At 37.0% G+C, this 23,213-nt stretch overlaps 1 protein-coding gene across 4 annotated transcripts in view; it reads right to left on the bottom strand.

Moving 5' to 3' along the window:
- The window catches only part of LOC110381934 (cyclin-dependent kinase 14), a 65,354-nt gene that overhangs the window by 5,102 nt on the left and 37,039 nt on the right, over positions 1-23,213 (bottom strand). For 3 of the 4 annotated variants that reach the window (XM_021342368.3, XM_049850888.2, XM_021342369.3), the window contains exons 3-8: positions 18,939-19,097; positions 8,773-8,978; positions 7,400-7,491; positions 4,242-4,416; positions 3,196-3,320; positions 1,191-1,327 (exon numbers count right to left, since the gene is read on the bottom strand). In XM_021342368.3, the coding sequence (XP_021198043.1) occupies positions 1,191-1,327; positions 3,196-3,320; positions 4,242-4,416; positions 7,400-7,491; positions 8,773-8,978; positions 18,939-19,097 (894 nt within the window). Of the gene's footprint in view, positions 1-1,190; positions 1,328-3,195; positions 3,321-4,241; positions 4,417-7,399; positions 7,492-8,772; positions 8,979-18,938; positions 19,098-21,282; positions 21,305-23,213 lie in introns of those variants that run through there. The other variant, XM_049850889.2, reaches the window with a different exon arrangement.

The raw sequence follows: 23,213 nt of genomic DNA, 5'->3' as shown, positions 1-23,213 counted from the left end.
AAGTATATTTAGGGATAGTGTGCGACATTCAATTCTTGCAGCGCGTGTTTACTCGGTAAATTCGTATTAAACAGTTGATATATCTGTTATTGAAGTTTGAGAGTAAATTGCCTATGAAATACTCTTATTGGTTCCTGTTCAGCACTTCAAAGAAATAACGGTCGTGCGTCCGTATTAATGCTCTTAGAATTACAACAGGCACTTTATTGCAAGACACATGCATAAGTGAGGTAAAATGGTACCTCAGATGGTAGACTTAAATGAAGTTATGGAAAAGGGAGTGAATGAATGGGGCCTGTCAGAAACTGAAACGAAGATCATAGAAACCCCATTTATTGAAAAGTTAAGTATTTGTAAGCACAATGGACGTGCAAAACTCTGTGGCAATGTCTACATAACTCTTTTAAAAATGTATATCAATCGGATATGCCTCTTACGAAGAACAAAAAACATCCAATATTGCACATTGCTAACAAATAACATTGCACTTCCCTAGTTAGCGTGACAACATTACGACCGGCAGCTACACAATATTACTGCAAAGTTTCTTCGGAAAGCATTAGCTAAATATATCCTGTCTGTCATTTCTAATTTCGCTAAGTTACAAGAAATTCTCATAATAGTACCCTTGTTTCCTCCAGGAAGCTTTTAATGGTAGACTATAAAATATTATTTGGATTGCCGTAAAGTAAAGCTGAAGGTATGTTATGCCTTTAAAGCAATTAGGTGGAACGCATGATTTTATTGGACATTTACTGAATAATAAATCATTTTAAGAGGTGACTAGTTATTGTGAACGGTGACATGCTCGACTAGGAACAAATCATTCGAGTTCAACCAATAAGTTCTCAAATTCAAGATGTTTTAATCACTTTATAGACGTAACGGGTAGCACGTCACCCATATTTTTATAAGAGAGTAACGACTACTATCTACGTATTCCTACACCAAGAAGTAGGCATATCCAGCCATTAATTCCTTAGAACGGATTAGGACCCATTTCGTACTAGTCTACTTTTCCTGCTACTAGAGTTACGTGATCATTCAAAAAAGTTACAATGGCACTGGACCACAATGTTTTTTTGGAGTCAGTAGGAGTCTTATATTCCCATCCGTTTCACAAAAAAACAAAAGTTTTCACTTAATGATACCTATGCCATCTTAAGCAATATTAAGCATTAAAAACTTACCAGGAGGTCTGTACCACAGCGTGACCACTTCGTGCGAGTACGTGTGGCTCGGTACGGACTTGGCTCGCGCCAGTCCAAAGTCAGCAAGCTTCAGCTCGCCGTGGGAACTTATTAATAGGTTCTGTGGCTTCACGTCCCTGTTAACAAAGAAATATTACATTTAATCTAAATTAAAAACAGTCTAACTATAGTACAGTTACGGCCAGTTTCTTCATCAAAAGTAAAAGTCAAAGTAATGTCTAAAGTAAAAGTAACGGTCAAATTCGTTTTTTCAAGGCTAAAGTGACAGCAAAACTAATAGAAAAAAATAATTTGACCGTTACTTTTACTTTAGACATTACTTTGACTTTTACTTTGGCTTTTACTTTTGATGAAGAAACTGGCTGTTAAAGAGCACAGCTGAATAAGGTTACACATAGGTAGACGGTTCAATATTTAACTTTCTGTTTATTTCCTTATTCAGCTGATACACTACTCGTGTAAAAATGAAAAATAACAGGTAGGTAACATTTTATTATGACGAACCCTTAACTATCATGCAGGCACTCAATAAGCGACGTCTATTAAATTAGGCCCTAAAATTGGAAAAATAAATACCAAAACTGTTTTTAAAACGTTTTAACGGAGTATGGAATATGACAAAGAAAGAAAGAAAGAAAGAAGAAAGAAATTTGTCCATTGTCCACAGCCGGCGAACATACTGTAATGGAATTTATCTCCCATTTCTATTAGATTTTAGCGTATGTATCCCAATTTTAGCTTGAAATTTTGATGCACGTATGAGTTATTTTTTTCATATATTCACAAATGTAATCAAACATTGGTCGCTTTATTCAAATTAGTGTTTTTATAATAACCCGCAAATGTACACGCTTGCTTATAAAATAAACCCTAGAGGCTATGGTAGAACTGAACCGTAAAAAAAAATACTGTTGGGTAATATATCCTACAGTCTAGCTAGAAGTTTTTCCAGGAAGTGGGTACCCGCGAGAAAAAACAATATACGGAATTAATTCAATTTATAAAAGCAAATGTTCCTACGCCTAACACCTAACAGAACATTTTTCTAAGAACATCTAAAATATTCTCATAACCAAAACATATTTCTCATCACGGCGAACTAATAACAATATAAATTAATACACTGCGAGGATTATTACGGGAACAGCTTTTATTATAACAAACAGGGAACAGCATGCACGCCAGTGTTTACACTGTCTTGCAGACGATATTAAAATAGCTGCTGAAAGACCTAGGGTAAACTTGTAAACTTTGTAATTTTTTTTTCTTCCAGACTGCCTGGCTAAATTGTGAATATTTTTCAAATATATTGTGGCCAAGACATTGAATGTATTCGTTAACGTAAACTTTTGGAAGGAATGAGAAATATTATCTACACTCAGTAATAGTTTATGAATTTTCTTTCTGGATTTGGTTAATTTTATTAAATTGCATGCAACTAATATAAGTCGCCTTTTTGGGGCATTCTTCAAATTTTCAAGTATGTAGGAACACGATTAAAAACTAAATTTTATATTAAAACGCCTACAACTAATGTTCATTTTTAACAAGATCTATATTTAAATATAGTTCTAGAATACTGGCTAGTCACAGTCTAGTGGTAGCCTTACATTGAGGTCACGTCAATCAAAATATCTGTTAATTTACTTTAAAAGCTAGCTAAAACTGAAGGATAGTTTTTACCTACATACATCTAAAAATAATTTCCTAAATTGTTTGTGATGTTGGATCTACATAAAGTAAAATAAAGAACTAATGCTCTTGAATTACTGATGTGAAGTAAAGGCTAAACTCATTATTCTTAAAACCAGCTCGTCTGTTTTTCGCAGTTGCGCCCGTATCCCGGGGAACTTTTTCCATAGTGTAACCCGACAGCGAAACGTTTTCTAAATCGGTTCAGTAGTTTATGAGCCTACTTGGTATAAACAAACAAAATTTTCTTCTTTCTTCTCTCTGTATAATAGAAGTCTAGATAATAACATACCTGTGTAAAACTCTTCTCCTGTGGCAGTAAGAGAGTCCTCGCAGCAATTGGAACATGTACAGTCTCACGTTGTGATGATTCAGTCCGCCAGGGTGCCTCTCCATGTATTGTGATAGATCCGTGTCCTACGCAAAACAATTTTTAAATTAATTTTAAACTTAGAGTATACTGTGAATTTCAGGGTGGTTTCATGACAGGAAATCCTATATCATTATGTAAAGTACGTAAAATATGTGTTTACAGTTAAACTCCTAACCAGTAGGAAAATGTCTGTCATCATTTAGTTTGCTTTAAATGATATGGCGATCAAGCATTCATCTCATTTTATTGCTGCAAGCAGCTAAAAAGGTCACGTAATTTCTCCGAGAAGATTGTCTATTATGCCTAACAATTACATACCACAGAAAAAAGACGTTATATTATATCGAAAACAAACCGTAAACATCTGAACATAATTACCAAAACAATCATTCATAGCAACGTGCGAATTAACAAAACACAAACTTGGGTGTGTCACACACAATAAAAGCGAAACTCGTCGAAAATTAACAAAAACGGTATTTACTGATGATGTCAGCTTAGACACTGTAGTTTCACTTTCAAGTACTACAAAGACTAATTTTGTATCAAAAATGTTGACAATAAAAACGGCGAAGTAAAAACAAAATCACATTTACATTGAAGTGCGTCATCTTGAAGATAAATAGATGTTTTACATCATTATGGCTACAAGAAGTTAGCTATCGTGAGACCAGACGTTTAGCTAGCATGCTAAGGTTCTAAACGAAGTTAGTTATTTCCAAAAGAATGAAAAATCACATTGAAAGTAGCACTGTATATTTTATTATGTAAATAAATGTATTTTCTTTCTAAAATCTTGTCTGCTCTTATGTTACGACACCAAAAACGTACATGCAAATTCTGATAAAAATCGATAGCAAGATCAGTTTAACGTAGCACTCAAGGTCCCAAGTTACAGGATCATACGGCTCTCTCAGGACTTCATAGAAGTCGAAACGCTTCTGTAATATTAAAGTTCATCTTACCACAAATTCAAACACGAAAGTTAGCGTCTCCCTAGTATGAACGATGTCGTGTAACGTCACAATGTTCGCGTGCTTCAACTCTTTGAGTAGAGAAGCTTCTCTGATGGCTGTGAACGGCGCCCCCTCTTCTTCTTGCAGTCTGATCTCTTTCAACGCTACCACTTGCTGCGTTAAACTGGAACAAAGAGATAAGTTTGATAATACGTCATGATAGACCTCCATGTCCCACTAAACACATCTTCAGCTATTTTATTGAGAATGTGAGGATTCTTTAAAACAATGATTGGATCATTAACGCCCATTTTCCCTTATACGATAAACGTCTGATTAAGGAGAACAGCTGTTTCGGTATCTTAAATAAAACCCTCGAGAGTCGAAAGTAAACATTTTATATGGGATGTATATTCCCAAAGCAAGCTTAGACAAGAAGATTTTACTCAAATTCTTGCGTTTCGTAGGAAGGGACCGTTATCGTTTAATCAATCGATTACGGAAACGACTGTCATTGAAATTGGGCTTTAGTATGTCAAGAGAAGTAAAGATGTTTTCAATAACAGTACGATTTTCTATAGGTTGTTCAGAACTACCTTTCATAAAACTCCTTCGTAATTGTGAGTTGAAAACAATGAAATGGAATGCTTTTCTGCAGAGCAAGTCGTAAACAATACTATCAGCACAGCGTTCATAAGGTTTTGTGCTAATGGCACGTTTAATAAAATGAAAACAACCATAAGGATTATTTCTCATTGTTTATACCGGTCGTGGTCACGACTAGGCTAGTTCACACGTTAGTCTAGGCAACATAAATAATGCAACGCTATGCTTCATTTGCATCACATGCACCGACCATTGAAATTGGAAGGGCATAGAAAAGTAAACAATTCGCGCACCTGTCGACCTACGACAATGCCGTGCGGGAAAAAGTAGGGTAGGAAGTACCTTAATGTTTTATTAACGGATATAAGTAATTATGTCAATGTGTCTAGCGCACTTATCAGGAAACTACGCTCATTTATATGCGAGACATCTTGACGTCGTAAAGCAAAGCACCAGCCTGATTATGACATTAGAATTTAATAAGTTTCCTGTCAACAGCAAAAATGTAATCAACTTCAAAGCATTTGCAGAATGTTGTTTAACACATTAACTCGTAGTTAACGTCGACATAAAAGCTTATATATAAGTTAGTCGCGTCGCCAACTCCTTTCAGCACTAGCTTTTAGCGCCACAAATTTTAAGACATTTATGGGGTACGAGAATATACTCGTTGTATGTAACCCGATCTCAAGGCATTCTTGAACTAATTTAGTAAGTGCTAGTTGAACTAAGTACAGCGGATGTAAGGAACTCGCGTTCACGGCACTATGAAATTGTTATGTCGCATTCACAGTGTTGCAAGGGAACTTGTGGTGCCATGAATACGACATCTAGGCTAGTTGAACATGCTTATTACCGCTCAACTCAGAGAGGTGAAGTACTTCATTCAATATTCACGAGCAATGAACACTGCAAGTTCCGTTTGACTTGCCCCACTCGACCTGACCCCGCCGCGAACCGGGGTTTTAGCATATTAATTCGGAACTAAAATATACGAGAGTTTTTAACGTAAAATTTTATTTGGCGCGAGTCCTATATTAAAATTAACGAGCTGAATGTTAAAGGCTGTAAAGCCAATGATAAATATTCAGCTAATATCCCAGTTGGATATTCTGTAAGCAGTGTTTTCGGTCAAAGGATTGCGGAATGTATGCTGTATTTTCATACAAAGTTGTGTGACGGCTCGGTGCTTTACATATCGGGTGACGTCAAAGGACAATTTCAAGTGGAATCGGAGACTATGACAAGTGCGCTACAAAGGCGACATTTTTGCCAATAAATGTGAAATTCCTTGCGGATGACGACGAAACAAGTTCTTTTTTATAAAGCCTGGATTGGCGAAAGCGTATAAAGATAAAACGTAAAGTACGAGATCAAAGAAATATTTGTAACTCTCAGAAAAGTTGAAAAGTAATCAGATGACTCCAATAATATACACTGGAGGATTTGGCTGAGGAAGACAAATTGAAGTTTGTTCAATTTGCGGGAATGATAAACCGCTCCTAACTTATATTTAGAATTGGATAATGTATTGTGTATTTGTGTTGATAAAGTCTTTAAAGGCACAGCTGTTTTAAGCTGCCGAATAATCTTGACTTACTCGAGTGATTGCGATGGCAACCACTTGAAATACTCACCCGACGCGAATTTAAATATTGACGTTCGTTACGAGATGCATAAATATTTATAGAGCTGATTACTTTTACTGTGAAAAAAATAATTATCTTGTGTCAATTAGATCACTTTCTCATTATGATGTGTGATTGTATTCAAAGGGAAGTATCGGCAAAGGTTGTAATTATTATTGCTACAGTTTCATGGGTGACGCAACACAGAGTTTGAAAACGAAAGGATTCGAACTAAATGAAGGCAGCTTTATATTTAACATTGTACTTAGTTACAATTAACTCGTCAACCCCCACTCCGAAACTTGCAAAGGGCAAGGGACTGCTTAATTCTCGGGATAGGAACTACCGAACTACTAACTAGGAATTTGTTGTTTCGCCTCAAGAATCCGTGACTTCGTTAGGATTAAAACTCGATCCCAAATTAGAGGATTATGTTTCTCGTCCGTTCGAGTGAGTTGTCCTCGTAGAATATTGATCGGATGTAGTAGTAAACATAATGTTTTATGAAGTACTGCAGTGCTACGCTAGTGGCCGTGGCGCGTATCATTCCGTCAGACAGCTCGAACTAAACGTGGGACGGAACATATCCTGCAAATTGAAGAGGACAGCTTTTTCTCGTAACCCAATTTCCATGTACGAAATACCAGGATTAGTAATAATTTTAGAATTGTTTTTTATGGCTGGTACTTTATCGAAGCTTTGTCTAACAAAGATACTGTCGGTAAAGAAAGTGGTCTACCAGTTTTCACAAAAGTTTATGTGTCAGTTAGTAGTTAGTGTGTTAATGTTCAGTTTTGTACTGGAGCGATAGAAAATGTCTTAGTTTCATGATATTCGAATACATCTTACCCGTGGGATGGCGGCAGACCACATTTTTGACCGACATACGAAAGAAATTCTAGTAAAACATTAATAATAAAAAAATATACTCACTTGCTATAACCTTTATACACTGTGGCGTAGGAACCCTCACCGAGTTGTTCGAGTTTTATGTAGGCTTCGGATTTCCCGAAGGGAGAGTCACCCTGTTGACAGACAAATCATTAATTATAGCGAGCATAGCCGGCTAATCCTGTAATTTACGACACCGCGCAAACATCATGATTTTGGCCTGATGATGGAAATTGTTCGAAATTATTGTAGCGTGTCACTGTCGTTGAAGATATCATGTATAAAGCCTTTACATAATCCAAACATTTTATAAATGCGAAAGTTTGAGAGGATTCATGTATGTATGTTGAAAATGACTGACTCTACAAAAAAACTGTTATTGCAAAAATTTCTCTTTCAAAATTGCATAAAAATGTTATGAATAGATAATAATTCAGAATCCTAAATGAAATAGCATCGTTGCTGCGTACATTGCCCATTTTATTACCGCATAAAAGCCGAGCCAGTACAACGGAGGTTATTTATGTCTATTAGTTTATATTGTGAAGTATTGCCACTTAGAATACTTTACTTAAGTTCGGCTTTCCTCACCCGTTACCTGTCTAAATATTTAACTTAGCTAATGCCTTACATGCTGAAATAAGATTCCAGTTATTATACAAACGGCCTGTTAAAATAATCGCGCTAGATTAAATACTTGAGTTTGCGTTAAGAAACGTTAATTGGACTATTTTAAGTGGTTCGCTCTTTGATCGACGAGCTGCGTGTAATGGATTTCAATCGATCGCTTTTAATAAACAAGAATTGTGTTGCAACCGTCATTTATTTATATAAATTGTTTTTTGTTGTAAACTTAATAATAATCACTCTATTGTTTATGGTCTAATCTACATTATATGGCAGAAACAATAGCTGTGTCCAAGGGCCGTATAAACGAAATTGCAGCAAAGGTTTTTGTACACAAAGTATCACAAATGACCGTAGTCCCAGAATTACTCCCCGATCTAATCGCACGATCTATCAACGTCGCCGTTGGTCCTGCTCGGCCTATTTGTAAGCTAGCAACACTACGCCTCACCGCCGACCAACATACACCGACATTTATCATTACTCTCTCACATTTACGTGCATACGGACGTGCGAAATGTAAGTGAAAATAAATATGGAATGGCGTATACAATCTATTTGTTGTTTACGTTGAAGTACTGCAACAATAGTACTCGGCTGTAGTTGAGAAATTCTATCTTTGAGAGATGTAAACAAACAGAGCGTTTGTTTTCGCGTAAATCTGTAGTTGGAGTGTTTTAAAAACAAACCGTTATAGAACTGAGTGTTATGTTTAGATTTTTGTGTGTAATTCATCTCCTTTTATCTACATTACACAGATTTTTGACATTTTACGTGAAATATCTTACCCCAAAGGCACTAAACCGCTTGGTGCGTCGGTTGGAGTGGTCGTGAGGCCCTAAAAAGGCCTCAGACTTGGGCCTGGGCGGCCGTTTCGGCCTCATGACTACCCGCGCCTCCTCCCGTGCACCTTCGTCGAGGAGTTTCGAGTCTGAAGACACGGACAGCTGTCTTCTTACACGATACTCGCCGTTGCCGCCGCCTCCGCTCCATTCTGTACAACAGAAGAAAAAGAAAATCAGTTATTTAATGACAAAGATTATTTTTATGAGTCTAGAGACCGAATCCTGAAAGCACCGTTCTATTTATCATCAGAAAGGCTTTTAAAGTAAGACTTAAAGTTAAGTCACGTTTGAGTATTTAGAGGTAAATAAGCAAAACATTACGATGTCTTAGAATAACGATCTAAATTGGCGAGGTATAAAATCGAGATGCCTGAACACGTTCTGTAATATCCTGCCTGAAATAGTATTCACGAGATTTGAAATTACATCAGAAAAGTAATCACTCTTTTGATAAACGAATTTCCATTATTGCTTATCCTTGCAGCATGTGATACAATCATGAGCGGCACTTACAAATACAAACATTATCATTGAAAGCTTTGTCAATTGACAGGATGGAAATCTCGCCTGAATTTTTCCCCACAAGCACTTAGCAAGCAAATTAATTCGCGAGAAAATAAAAATGGGGCGTTGAAGCGACGTTGTTTGGAAGAAGCTATTTTTCTCGCGGCCGTCAATATCCCAGTATCGAGAGTCGAGACTCTGGAAGCGCGTTAGCGTCACAAAGACGGCATCGATGCGACGCAGCGTAAACGCGAAACGAATAAATCATTGGCAGACAGAATCGTTCGAAAAAGAACCTATCGATTTCAGAAGTAATCGATCACCTTGATTCAAACAGGCCGAAGATAAACAATAGTATCAATTCGTTTCGGCAAAAAAGTTTTCAGCAAACGTCTATTAAAGAGCAGCAGACATTACAAATCAATATTGAGTGCCGTGAATGTTTACGTTTAAAATCATTGCCCTGCCCCAGAAGCAGTTTTAACATTAAATATTATATTATAAAAGTTACGAGAACTCAAAGTAACTTCCTCTTATCGTCCAAATGTAATTTCACAGCTATATAGCAATGATGGGTATGTCAATTTTGCTTGCGGTATAACGCGTATCCAGGGTAATGTATAAGTGGGTCACGGGGTGGCACGGGTGCGCTACACTACCCTCGTAAAGGACCACGGACCGATTCAGGCAAACCCAACGATAATTTTATTGGAGAAGTCCCTACTGGCCGCTTCTATTAATTCGATTCAAATATGGGATCAATTCGATTGGTAGGGACGAAAAATTACGAAGATAAACAAGGGATGCCAATTAAAAGTTTCGCGAAAATCCATTTAGAGACGTTTTTATCCTCATCCCTTTTGATTAATGACACAGATGTTTCTGATCCAACTCTCCACTTAATTAACGGAAAAGGAGCAAAAATCAATTTTAAAGTAACCTTTTAAATATGGGTTCCAAATTGACTGACATTAATTACGAAAATGTAATTATGATTCTAAATTAAAATGAAATTATAAGAGCTTACGACAAACTCATTGTTTTATTATTGGAGTCAAATAATTAAAATGCCTAGACAGTCTTGAACCTTAGAACTAGACGGTCTGAAAAACTCTTTCATCATAGACAATTCAATGTACTGCCCATGTAAGTGCATACACATAATTTATTACGACAAGAGCAATAGCAACCGCCGTGGTATACAAAACGCCAGTTTATCTGTTCTGGAGTAATTTTCTACGAAGGTTCCGGGTTATAAAATAGTAATATCACCATTACACCTCCATTTAAGGGTCGTGTGTCGTATAATCTCGTTTTACGAGCAGTCTTTTGATGTCGGTTCAATGCATATTGGGTATTTACACGATACTGTTGTAATGTAGGCTATACATCATTTTTCGTATCGCGAAATAAAAAACGTTTATCGAGCTCTAAATCCTCCTGTCATTCCGGCCACTCCTAGCTTGGTATTTTCGTAATTAAAATGGACAGGGATCTTTTAGTATGACGTTATGCACGAACAGTGAAACAATTAGGTTAATTATGAAAGCTTCATGTTAGGCTCGTGTGTGAATTTATTCAGCAATCGTGTAGTGAATGGAATTACACTAGCATAACAGCGGTAGCGTCCGTCATATATTGTGATATTGTGAAGTATGATAGACGTTTGTTGTATTGCAGAATATCTAATGGATTAAACAATAACATATGTATTTTTTTATATATGTCACCGTAAGATTACAAACATCGTTAGATTACAATCTATCTCGAGAGATTGTAAACTGTCGAATTATTGTAAACCGTAACACCTGATTGCAATTTAACGCATTATTTTTCGCTATATTATAATCTATCGATGAGAAATTGTCAAATTGTCAACTGTCCGAAAGCTCTCCCTGATTGGTCAGTCTTTTTGTAAGATCGAGAGCGATGTAGAGCGGTCAAATTGTCAACTGGCGTAGAACGGAATGCATCTTGCGCGCTGATTGGTAGAACGTCAAAAAAGACAATGTTCTTTGCAACTCCCGGTGTCACAGCTCTTGAACGTGCAAAAATAAGTGACGGTTTAATTTTTTATAAAATCAAAAATTGTACTTAATTTTTAAGACTCAAATTACACACAATTAAAAATTGTATTAAAAATTGAAGTTAGTGACGAAAACGAATCGCTGCAAAACCGACTCCACGTAGTCTTGTCTGCCCTACCCTAGAGTGCAATTCAAAACCGCGTAGGCGCGGAGGGCGAGGCGGCCTGCGAGCTGAGGCGCAGGTAGTTTCAGCGCTCGCCGCCGCGGCTGAGGCTGGCCGGCGGAGCCGGCCAGCAAGCCGAAGCTGCGGTAGTGAGCGTGAAAACCATCTGCGACGATAACCTCGCATGGGACCGCCGGAGCCCCGCAGCGCCGGAGCCGTGACAGAAGTTATGCTTGCTGCATGTTGCATGCTTACTTCCATGCTGGGTCAATTAATATGGGATGTGTTATATTTTAAACAAAAAACTCAGTAGGTACGAGTTAAAAAATTAGAAGGTAAATAAATATTTTTATGATGTCATTTAATAGTATTTAAGAAGTTTACTGTTAGAATGCATGCTACAAATTTAGATGCAAAAAAATAACCATCATGCTGAGTTGTATTTAGAGTGGAAGATAACTCGTGGCTAAGATAGTATTATTTAGATGCTCGACGCTTTATTAATTGTGGCTGACTTAGTAATTTAGAAGGCAACATACATTTTTGGGGGCGAATAATGATATTAAAAAGAAGCCTGTTTAATTAGCACCCCTTTTATTTTATTTTTAAATATTAGTTTGTATTTGAAGACAAAATACCTAACTGTATTTTATAAGAGTTATTTTTATATAAATTTAATACTTGAAGAATTTTTGAAGAGCATTTATTTTATTTAACTGACACCTCTATTTCATTCCTAACTCTACGGGAACTCCATGGGAACAGAACGGCTGGTCGTGATTGGTCGATCTTACAAAAAGACTGACCAATCAGAGAGAGCTTTCGAACAGTTGACAATTTGACAATTTCTCATCAATAGATTATAATATAGCGAAAAATAATGCGTTAAATTGCAATCAGATGTTACGGTTCACAATAATTCGACAGTTTACAATCTCTCGAGATAGATTGTAATCTAACGATGTTTGTAATCTTACGGTAACATATACATTTCAATTGTCGTTTATTTTTAGTTTTATTAGGTACCTAAACTACTCATTTGAACCGGCATTTACATGACGGAATAAAGGACTAAGTTTCAAAAGGCATGTCATGGTTCACAAATCATTGATCAGCCTTTTGGTAAAGTTCCACGGGTTTCTCTTTGGGGATCATACACATGGAGGATTTTCCTTCGCGTCGCTAATTCAATATACGTGTTACTCGACACGATGTGACCCAATTAGAAAAGTTTTCGAATTACGCTGGAACAGCATTCCAGCGCGGTTTTACTTGATCCACATAATGTAATATTAATAACAACTTTCCTGACCTTAACGAGAATGAATGTATTTCAAACGTCAGTCAACTTGTAAGGCTCGAGATCGTTAGGGCAGAGTTTAATTAAATTAAACGCAAATTAATATGAACGATAAATTCTGAGCGTGTAGTCCAATAATGAAATACGAAAGGCTTTTTTGTGTGGTACAATATGATATTTAACGCGAAAAAACCGCCACAAAGGTGAAAATACATACAATACTAAAAACATTAATTCTGTTTTAATAATTGAGCTCATGTAACGTGATTAATTATCAAAATTAACTGTTGCGGCTACACGCAACGGTTCCATGTTCGCCCGTGCGTTCAGCTCAAGAACATTGGTATATTGTCTGTCTGTCTTATTAGACTTCCTTAGAAATTGTATTAAAACCGCAGTTCCTCTTTCAGACTACTGTTTCCCCCCTCGGAATGTCTTGCATGTAAAGTGTTATAAATGGGCAGATCCGTAATGAGGTTCACATTACAAGGAAATTGTAAGGGGACCGTTTCTATTTTTGTGTTTTTATTTGCTGAAACTGTTTGTGTACAAATGTTAGCAAAGTGCTTTGTGTATTTATATACGGAACGCAGTTTCGATATACGCTTCTTTTTTTGTATTATTCTACTTTTACATTGCTATTTTAATTGTGAATTACGATGCAACAGTATCATATGTAGTTATTACGGACTGTTTCAGTGAAAAACGGGACTATTTCAGTGTAACTTTTTTTTAATCATATTTATGTGTCTACATTATTTTTTATTTCAGTCAGTCTCTATCGTATAAACGTATGGCGTTTCCTCTCTGGTCATTAAAGGATTTCGTACATAGTCTTTGGACGTATTTTGCGTCGTCTTATATAATTTTATCTACTATATACTCCGGTTAAGACTAGCGTCCTCTAAATACGCCCACGACGTGTGGGTCTCACTTTGTGGTCGGTCTAAAATTACACTTGACCGTCTTATTCATACATTATTTTTATGTATGTGGGGTTTTATATGCATTATTCAGTGCTTGGTCTTTAAGACCTTAAGTATAAGACGGGTGTAATACTAATTATAAAATTTTTAAATTTTATGTATTGGGTAAGTATTGAAAACATCGATGAGTGACGCCAGGGTTTCAGTTGAAAGAATATTCTTTGACAACCCAGAGGGGTAAGAAAACTTTGTTAACTTTGTGAAAACGAATACAGAACCCTTTCTCCTACTAATGCATTACAACAATTAAAAAACGAACTTTGAAAAAGAACTGTTAAGTGCGATAGTTAAAACAAAAGCAGTGCATGCAACATGTACATTAAGCGACAATATCCCTAAGGCTGCCGCAGCGACCTTTAAATCGAAAGGTCATCGGTTCGACTCATTGCCTCGCTTGAGGTGATCACACCTCTACGAGCACATTCACCTATTTTAAGGTCTAATGTAGGTGTTTATTTATTTATAAAAACGTGCCATTAGTGTGATGAATGATCACTTATAAGTTCTTTATAACTGTCATTTTTATAGAGGGTGACAAAAGAGTACGATGGGGCGAGAAGGTATTTCGTTATGTTCAGAATGAACATTACGTTATCTTTAATAGTTTTTAACAACAGGCTTAATAAAAGCAATTAAAACAAATAACAATCCTGTCTAAATAAACACTATTTAAACGCAATAGGCTTAATAATCTAAATCAAAACAATTAAATAACGATCCCGTCTAAAAATACACTAACATTTTCCAAACCGAATTCAGACTACGTGTAATTATATCATGTCTTACACAAAGGTATTCAGAAATTCCAATTAGGTTGCCATTCACAACCAGCATTAGCATCTAGCTAGGTGGCAAACTGGCAACACTGATTAAATTATGTGGATCGTTACCACAAAGCTCGCTGGTATCTGGAGTATCTATCAATCAATTGAATAATATAATTTGCGGGGAAAACTGCATACCGTGGGGAAATGTCACCGGGGAATAGTTGAGGTCATATGATTAATAATATCATCGTTATAATCTTCTGATCTTCAAAAACACCCATATATTTATCACTGCTAAGGGTGCCAATCCTCCTCAAAGTAACAGTTAATTTGTATTTCATGTCTGGTCACCGAAAAATTTATTATTTGACGGTTGCCATTGCCCCTCCCTTCCTTATTTTACGTGGACACGCTATTATAACACGAAATGGTCAGCTTAATTTTCTTGTTACACAGAACCAGAACGGTGTGGGCGATACTTTAATTTAGCTCTTAGTTTTTTCGATAAAAGCAAAGTAAATCTTAGTCTAGCCAGTAAGCCTACCTGATGGACTTAATAAATAACGGGCGAATTGGGGTTACAGACATTTCAAAGGTCTTAAAAGTATAATAAAGGCTTGAGTTAAAAGTAACACGAATAGAGAGAAGAAAGAAAACTATCAATTTACTTCTGGCAATGAAAGTACTAAAAGTAACGACCTTTGTTTAAGTTACCTAAATCAACTATTAAACATTAAACAAAACATGTTTATTTTGGTGTTATTAAAATAATATTGCCTGTTCGTCTTGGTCATTGTCTAAAACAAAAGATTCACATAATCACGTGCATTATCCAAGACAAAACACGTTGCTTCATCAAAGCAACAACGTCAGAAGTGCACTTGCAATATAATACTGGATATTAACACTGGAAAAACAAAACAAATCTGTGCAAACAAACATTAAAGTAAAGCGTGAGCAGTGACGAGTAGCACTTGTTCTAACCCTCACTTGTTTACAGATTCATAATGTTTTATAACAGCCCCTACGGCTAGAAAACAATTAACTGTTTACACAAAGTTGTGGGCGAGGCGGACGGGGGTTGGGTCTTACAAGGCATCAGATTTTATCAGCATCTATCAAGGGTTAACAATATCGGGAAAAGATTGCTAGGATGACGATATACCATCGCTGGAGAAATTAATAGGAAAAAGTTTTAACGAACGAATCACAAAGTTAAAATTGAGAAGTCTTTCAGTGTAGCTAGTTGTACAAATATTACATACGTTTCAAATATCAAGTTAAAGTGCACAAGCGAACTCGAGTAAACCCTATTCCCTCATGTAACGTTGCTGAAGTTTTACACGATAGCGAAGCAAAACGATTAAAACTTTAATAGTTTGAACTAACATGTTTAGAACGAGGAAGCTCCCTAGATTTAATACAGATATTGCTTTGTGGTATTTACATAAAAGTTGTGGTTTTCCTTGTGCATTACGGCGAAGAACGTCGGGATACTGCAAACTTTCGGAATTGTGTGCTCCGACTCGAGCCAGGTTTGTGGAATACATTTACTTTGTGAACTTACACAAAATATTTGTCGTACCTTCTTGTCAAATCTTCGCAGTTACTTGATAAAGCCATTAGGGATTACTCTAATCTTTTAGTCTATGATTTTATACTGGATTATAGTATTACGAAACGTACTTAAGAATTAAGTGTAAGATACTAACCGGAGTGGCCTGTGCACAGTTTAATCTTTGCTCGGATTAAGTTTATCGTTTTAGTTATACGGCACATGTTTGCGGTACATATTTAGCCAAATGTAATAGCCATGTTCTGTTTTCGTACCACCTTTGTTACATAAAACGTATTGTTGAATTATGTAATATTGATATATAGGGAATGTGTGCTGAAAATACATGCAAGAATCTGGTATTTGTGGCTACATTTAGCACTACGACCTTTCGTGGTTTTATATGTATCGAGCGGTTGGATTTACAATGTGTTATTTGTGAAGTAGGACGTAAATACGTTGAATTATTTGGCATGTGCAATGTGTGTGCTGTGTGCTATAGAAGGAACATTCCTTGTTGACATAATCCTAAATTCCATACGTATGGAAAGCATGTGCCCTCAGCCCAAGTCATATTTACCGAAGTGCGTTTATTTACATGTGTCATACGTCTTCGGCACCATACGGCAAGCCTCATTTCGGAGCCATTTATTTCAAGGAACTCGTTTACACAGACATATTTAACTGATTGATAAATAAAGCTGGTAATTTATGTATTTCTGTGTTGAGAATAAGCGACTTTCGCAAACAAATCATGTTTTATAAGTGTGATGGTGACAGAATGAGGCAGGGTTTTATTGTGGGAAATCGATTTACATCAATCTTTTTACTTATTTTTATTGAAGTTTATAGCCGTCTGGGATTTTGGATCGTTAAACAATTGAGCTGGAAGATTATTCTCAGTTAACAAAACACATATTAATGAAAAACTTAACTGATGATGTAATTGTGAAACATGGGAACATTGATTTATTTTGTTAAACACTTTAAACGGAAGGTATTATTAATTGGAATAATGTTAAACAATGAATATCTAAAGTTATAACACAACGTCTACAATGGTTTAACTCGTAATCGAACAACCAAATTACTAAGCACCCTGTATAACACCAATAAAACTTTCTCCATTGAAGTTGGAGCTATCACAAATAATGTCGAGCAATTCATTTTGAAGGCATTACAGAAATTCCTGGTTCAACAGAAAGGCAGAACTTACAGATTGACTTTTGCTGGCTTTCCTTCCCCCTTCATCAAACAGAAGAACAATAGCAATTCCATCGAAAACTGTCTAAGATACACCAATAACGGAATATAGTTTATACCTCTAAAACTAAAAATAAACAACTTTAAACTATAGCCAGTGATTACTAACAATCAGTAGCTAGGGTTGCCAGCATTTCTCTATTATCATCATTAACAGGTCCGTGCTAACGTCCGCGGCAGTTCATTGCCCCCACCTATCTCAATCAGTTAAGAGATACCCGGTGTTTTCTTACACAAAACCGGGAGAATTATATGCTAACGATATTACGAAAATATAAAGGGAAGCTCAGATAATAAAAAAACTTCCATTCCAGGAAAGAAAATCTTTTATGAATTTATCGCGAGGAACACATAATATTTTGTACACGAATGAGCGTGAAATGAGTTTTTCTCAAGAGAGATCGTATTCTAAACCAAATTCCCTATTGTCGGCCGTCCGAATAATGAGAAAGGAAATGATAAAAAATGCTGATTCCTTAAAAACAACAATGAATTTTGCGACACGATTAATATTTGGAATTTTCGTTATTGTTGTGTTTTCTTTATTAGAAAGGGACGATAATACATAATAAGATTTTTCATGACAAAAATTATATTATCGTTCGATAGCATCGGAATTGTTTTTGATTACCACGTTTCGTCTTTATATTCCTAGCTATGTTTACACCATTATCTTTCATACCTTTGTCAAGCCTAAGCCTTGGAGTATACGTAGTAATTTGAGAGTGATTACGCGTAATAGCACGCAAATGAACGTGAACCATGTATTCATGAATGTATCTAGTACGGCGATTAACGCGATTGTGCCCTTATGCAGTTTGCAAGTGAACAATGAATGGATATACGTACATACAGGAGTAATAGACACACGTTGTCCGTATACAGACTTCATTAATGTCTACAATGAAATAGAAAGGAAAATAACTAGGAAATCCTGTCAATGGATAGGATTGTTGACGTGTCTACAGGGATTCCCTATTTGACTATTGAGGTACCGTCAGCGCCTGTTTGTGGCAGTAATTTTCTTGTTACATTGATGTTCACTTATTTTGCACTCGCTGAATCATTCTAACAAGCACTTGTTCAAATGTGGGCCATTTCAGTACACTGTAGTGTAGTCGTCATCGTCAATTTTGAAATGTAGAACAAGGAAACCACTTGCAGTAAATTCCACGTACTCACTTCTCTCCTTTGAAAGCTGATTGAATTTTATAAGCCAAGGATTTCCCAACTTTAGCGTGCGCAGTAATTAAGTTGTAATTTGATTAGCAGACTTCGCCAAGTCTGGAGTTCCTTTAACTTTGAATTATCTAGTTATGTATGAGTCACCCCGCCACAGCATAACACGATTACGGAAGTTGATATTGAAATTAGTAAGAATGGTCATTCATAGAAATTCTTGGGAATATATTAATTATGTTCATGTTGATGGCAAGTAACAAGAAATACGAAACCTAAAGATCGGGTTGACCGCAGCTAACAAGACGTCTCAATAGCCTGACACCGCTAGTACATAGGTAAACAATATAAAGGTATGTACTTACCATAATGAGGCTCTTTGTCGTGTGGTATGTTCCCATTGGGTTCGAGCCGGTCAAGGCACTCTTCGGAGTACCCATTGTAAGGCAACTTCCCGCGGCCACCGCCGTTCTGTTGTCGCCCGCGACACTCGCTGCCGTCGCCGTCAGGCTCGTCTTTTGTTGCTGCAACAACCACAAAACATTTATTAACTAACATTATTGACGAATAAAAATCCAAAGAAATTTCCTTAAATCCGAACGTAAATTAATTAAACTTCAAATTGTGTTCCGATTCACGTGACTGTTTAAATGCTGTCATCGAAAAATGCGAAGTTCCGCTGCAATTTATTTTATCCCATTGACTACCGAAACTCATTCAAATTGTGGAGTGCAACGAGGCAACACCTTTAAAACCGGAAATTAATTATGTACACGTACATTAACACAACGTATAATGGTATTACTTGCCGAAGCTGTTCAAAGCCAAGATCATTACGGGTTGACAAACGACACTCGAGTTTCAATTGAGGGAAACTTCGGCAAAGGCCATTTTGGCCACACGGCAGATGATTTTAATAGCATTGTGAAGCTAACAATGAAGCTAACTACAAATATTTAAACGCTGGCGTCGCGTCGGCAGGCTATTAAATGCAGAGCTATAATGATGGCTCGGGACCTCACAAAGGATCCGAATTTACAAGCAAACTTTTACAAACTAGATTCTCTCAAATAGCCCCAGAAACAGTAACGAGAGAACTAACTGTAATTTGTCTGCATCAAGCGACTCATTAGTGGAAATGGGAACTAGAGATAGCGAGTACAGATAGAAAGGGCCATCTTGACCTATAAATGCGAATAAAATGTACAAAACGCAGAAACTGCTTCTCTAAACCAAAACGGAGCGGTCGACGATTATATTTTATCATCCACCACGACCGTCCACGTTTTTAAGTTGAAAATTTTATTACGAGCCAGTTACTTTTGCTGAAATTTACCCTATGTGCGCCGCGGTAAATAAATTGTTCATAATGATGTGCCAAAACCCAATGATCGAACCCAATTGTCATAACTTGAGCAGGCACCACCGTTTTGACAGGTAATTTTATTGAACACTACCAATGAATATATTGGGCAGCGACGCGCGACCACGACATATTTACATCATGAATGTTTAAATTCAGCTTCCCTCTTGATTGGTATTAATTGAATTATGGCTTCGGTGATCTGCATGAATGATCAATTAATTATATTATTAATGGATGATGGTGTGGCTGACAAGCGAATCATTATCCTACGTTCTTAACACATACCTGGCTTATATTCGTTTGAACAACTTAACAACTAATTTGCGTATAACAAGCCTTCAACTTTCCCTGGAGGCATGTTCAAAAGACAGGATATGAAGTGACAACTGGCGCCAAAGGCCACCAAACTTTAATTAGCTGCACCCGGAACTTAGCCGGCAACTTGGTATAGCTGTCTTATTATTTAATAGCACATAGTTGGAACATAAATTGTCTGCAAAGCATTTTATACGTTAAAGGGGGAAAACTTTTCCTTTGTTGAAACTCAAAAAATTTACATAGTTTGACAGTGAGAAAAGTTTTGAACGATGAGCGAATATGTAGATGATATTGTATGTTGATATCTTCTTTATACATTCAGAACAAGTGCACTGCAGTCTAGAAATGATGTCGTACAGTATTCATTGTCTAATCAATATGCAGGACCGCAATTACACGTGGAACTCCATTATTACAGGGGGGACGTACACTTCAGCACTTATTCATGACGAATTACGCGGACAATTTGCCCCAGCCTCGATTGCAAATTAGTAAATTAAGTGAGCGCCTCGTGCACATTAATTATGCATTCCACACAGTTTCGTGCATCTCCAAAACAAGAAGTAGCCATCTGGCGTCTCAAGGCAACGGGCATACTTTCTTGACCAAAAATATTATCCATCATTTTGGCGCCGGTAATAACTTTATACATTGTTTTAAAGGTTGCCCACATTCATTTTAAATGCAAATTAGCGAATACTTTCGTGTAGGTGGCTTAATATAAATAAAACCAAGAACATGTGGAACATGAATGTAACTTTCATGTAAAATTTGCGTCGAGATTGCGAACACAATCCTGGCACAACGAGGCTTAACTTTTGTCTCAAACACTCACAATTCACATGCAGCTGTTTGCCGGAGACAGAGACAATTTCTATAGCACTATTTTACGTAGACACAAAGTAAGGCGACAACCGGTGCCCCGGGGCGGTCGGGTTTAATTGAGACGCGGTTGTGCATTCCTCTTGCGCAACTCACGTGAAACAATTTTACACACACAATTTATTCTCTTTAGAGCCACGTACCGTACATTGGCTCAGCCTCGTAAGCCTCGGGAAGATCAGAGCGAACGGAAAGTTCCGCGTGGAATAACTCACGAGAGTCAGATTACGTTATTGAAATAGTAACAGCAAAGTGTTCACACGGATAATTCTTGCAAACATCACATGAATGTAGCGTAAATATGCTAACAAAACAATGGTTATTGGTTTTTTCCGGGTTGGATTATCGTGGGATTAGAAAAGAGTCGGCTAGCAGCACGTGCGGCGTCGATAAGCTCCCTCTTATATGTGGTGTGGAGAACAATGCGCGCAGTGCACACGCGCCGACGCTCAGGTTCCGTCGTTCGTCTCGATGCAATTAGATAGGTGAGCTTTGTTTCCGTGTTTCACCTCCCCGGTTCCGACAGTGAAACTCTTTATCACTGCCGACGATCAATCACTATTTCCTCGAGTCAGATAAGGAACCGACTGTGATTTGTCAAATAAGATTGCATTTTGGGAAGGGGCAATCTCAGCTAACTAAATGAATGCGAAGAGATTGCGAATCTGCGACACTGAATTAGAGCTAGGTTTGCTTTACCGTCTCCTCGCTGCAAAATTATCGTTCTCATCAAGACAGCTCTCTTGCATCAAGTGGCAGTCATGGACGTAATAAAGCGTAGATTTGCTCTCGGCTCGGGTTCTGCGATTAAAACGACTATTCCGCCGCCACATTACCGCTGCGTTGAATACGAGGAATTCCGACACACGCGCACCATAACGCGGTACTTTCTTTTGTAAAACACGTCTTTGTGTTAAAGTAAAATTAAACACAAGTTGTTGTTCTAAGCTCGCAATGTAGACGTGATTCATAAAATATAATAACGCGATCACGAGCGTAACTCGGAAACTATTCGACTTGAGGTCATAACACATAACTTAGGTGTTTTATTGTCGCATGAAACAAAGGCCCCGTATCGCACGCGTAACATAGTGTTTGTGAACACTAAATAAACGTAAACTCCACGTACTAGTTTGTGTTAAACCTACACTGTTCGAAAATATTTACTTAACCGGTCCAAAACTACTATTCCCCGGTGTTAAAGCACCAATTTGTGATTCTGTCCCGAAGTTATTTCATAAAACGGCAAAACTTGCAAATTGTAGAGCAAATATACTCGAGTGAGTAACAATATGTTTAGCTTTAAAGTAGACGAAGAGTAGTCGTAGCGCGGTAACACTGCATTTAATATCGAAGATGGTGTCCAGTTACGGAAATGAATAGCATGACCAACGAGCGACCTTGCATGCATGCGTTGCGGTTTCATAAGATTATCTGAAAACACGTATTTTATCGTAACTATTCATCAACACAAACTGGAGATTTCTTGTTTTCAGATTCAATATAGATATTGCAACTACCCATTACTTAAAAGAAAGCGTTGGTTGAAAGTGCAAACTTAGCAACTTTGTTGAAAACGCTCAAGAAAAATAACACTCCGACAATGGGTTTGAGAAAAAACTTTACAACAAAATTTTCTTCGGTACACTGGGCAAGACGAGTTGCCACAAGAGATTACATTTTACTTGCTTTAATATTGAGACGAGTTCCTGCGATGCATATACTTTCAAAAATACTTGTCTGCTTGGTACTGAGTTGCACTTGCAATAAAATGTACCTATAAATGTTAAAGTGCTGGAAACATAGAATAATGCACATAAAAACTCGTCAATTTTAGAAAATTATATAGGTATTTTGACAACAACTACTTAATACTTGTGAGAAAAAAGTTTTAAGCTATAATTCGTTGGCACTGAAAAAAAACCTTAGCAAGAGAAAATTTTAAAAAGAAAATAGTCCCTTTGCCGGTAGTTTTTTAGTCATTAGCAAGTTTTCGTCGAAGGAACTAACGAACAGTTAACGCTAATTAATGAATAACTGCGTCGACGCCACGTAACGGCCAGTTTTAGCTCTT

This window comes from Helicoverpa armigera, chromosome 11 (assembly GCF_030705265.1).
Source record: "Helicoverpa armigera isolate CAAS_96S chromosome 11, ASM3070526v1, whole genome shotgun sequence".
In the NCBI taxonomy this organism is placed as follows: domain Eukaryota; kingdom Metazoa; phylum Arthropoda; class Insecta; order Lepidoptera; family Noctuidae; genus Helicoverpa; species Helicoverpa armigera.
Note: the sequence above shows the minus strand (reverse complement) of the source record. Positions and strands in the feature narration are given on the sequence as shown.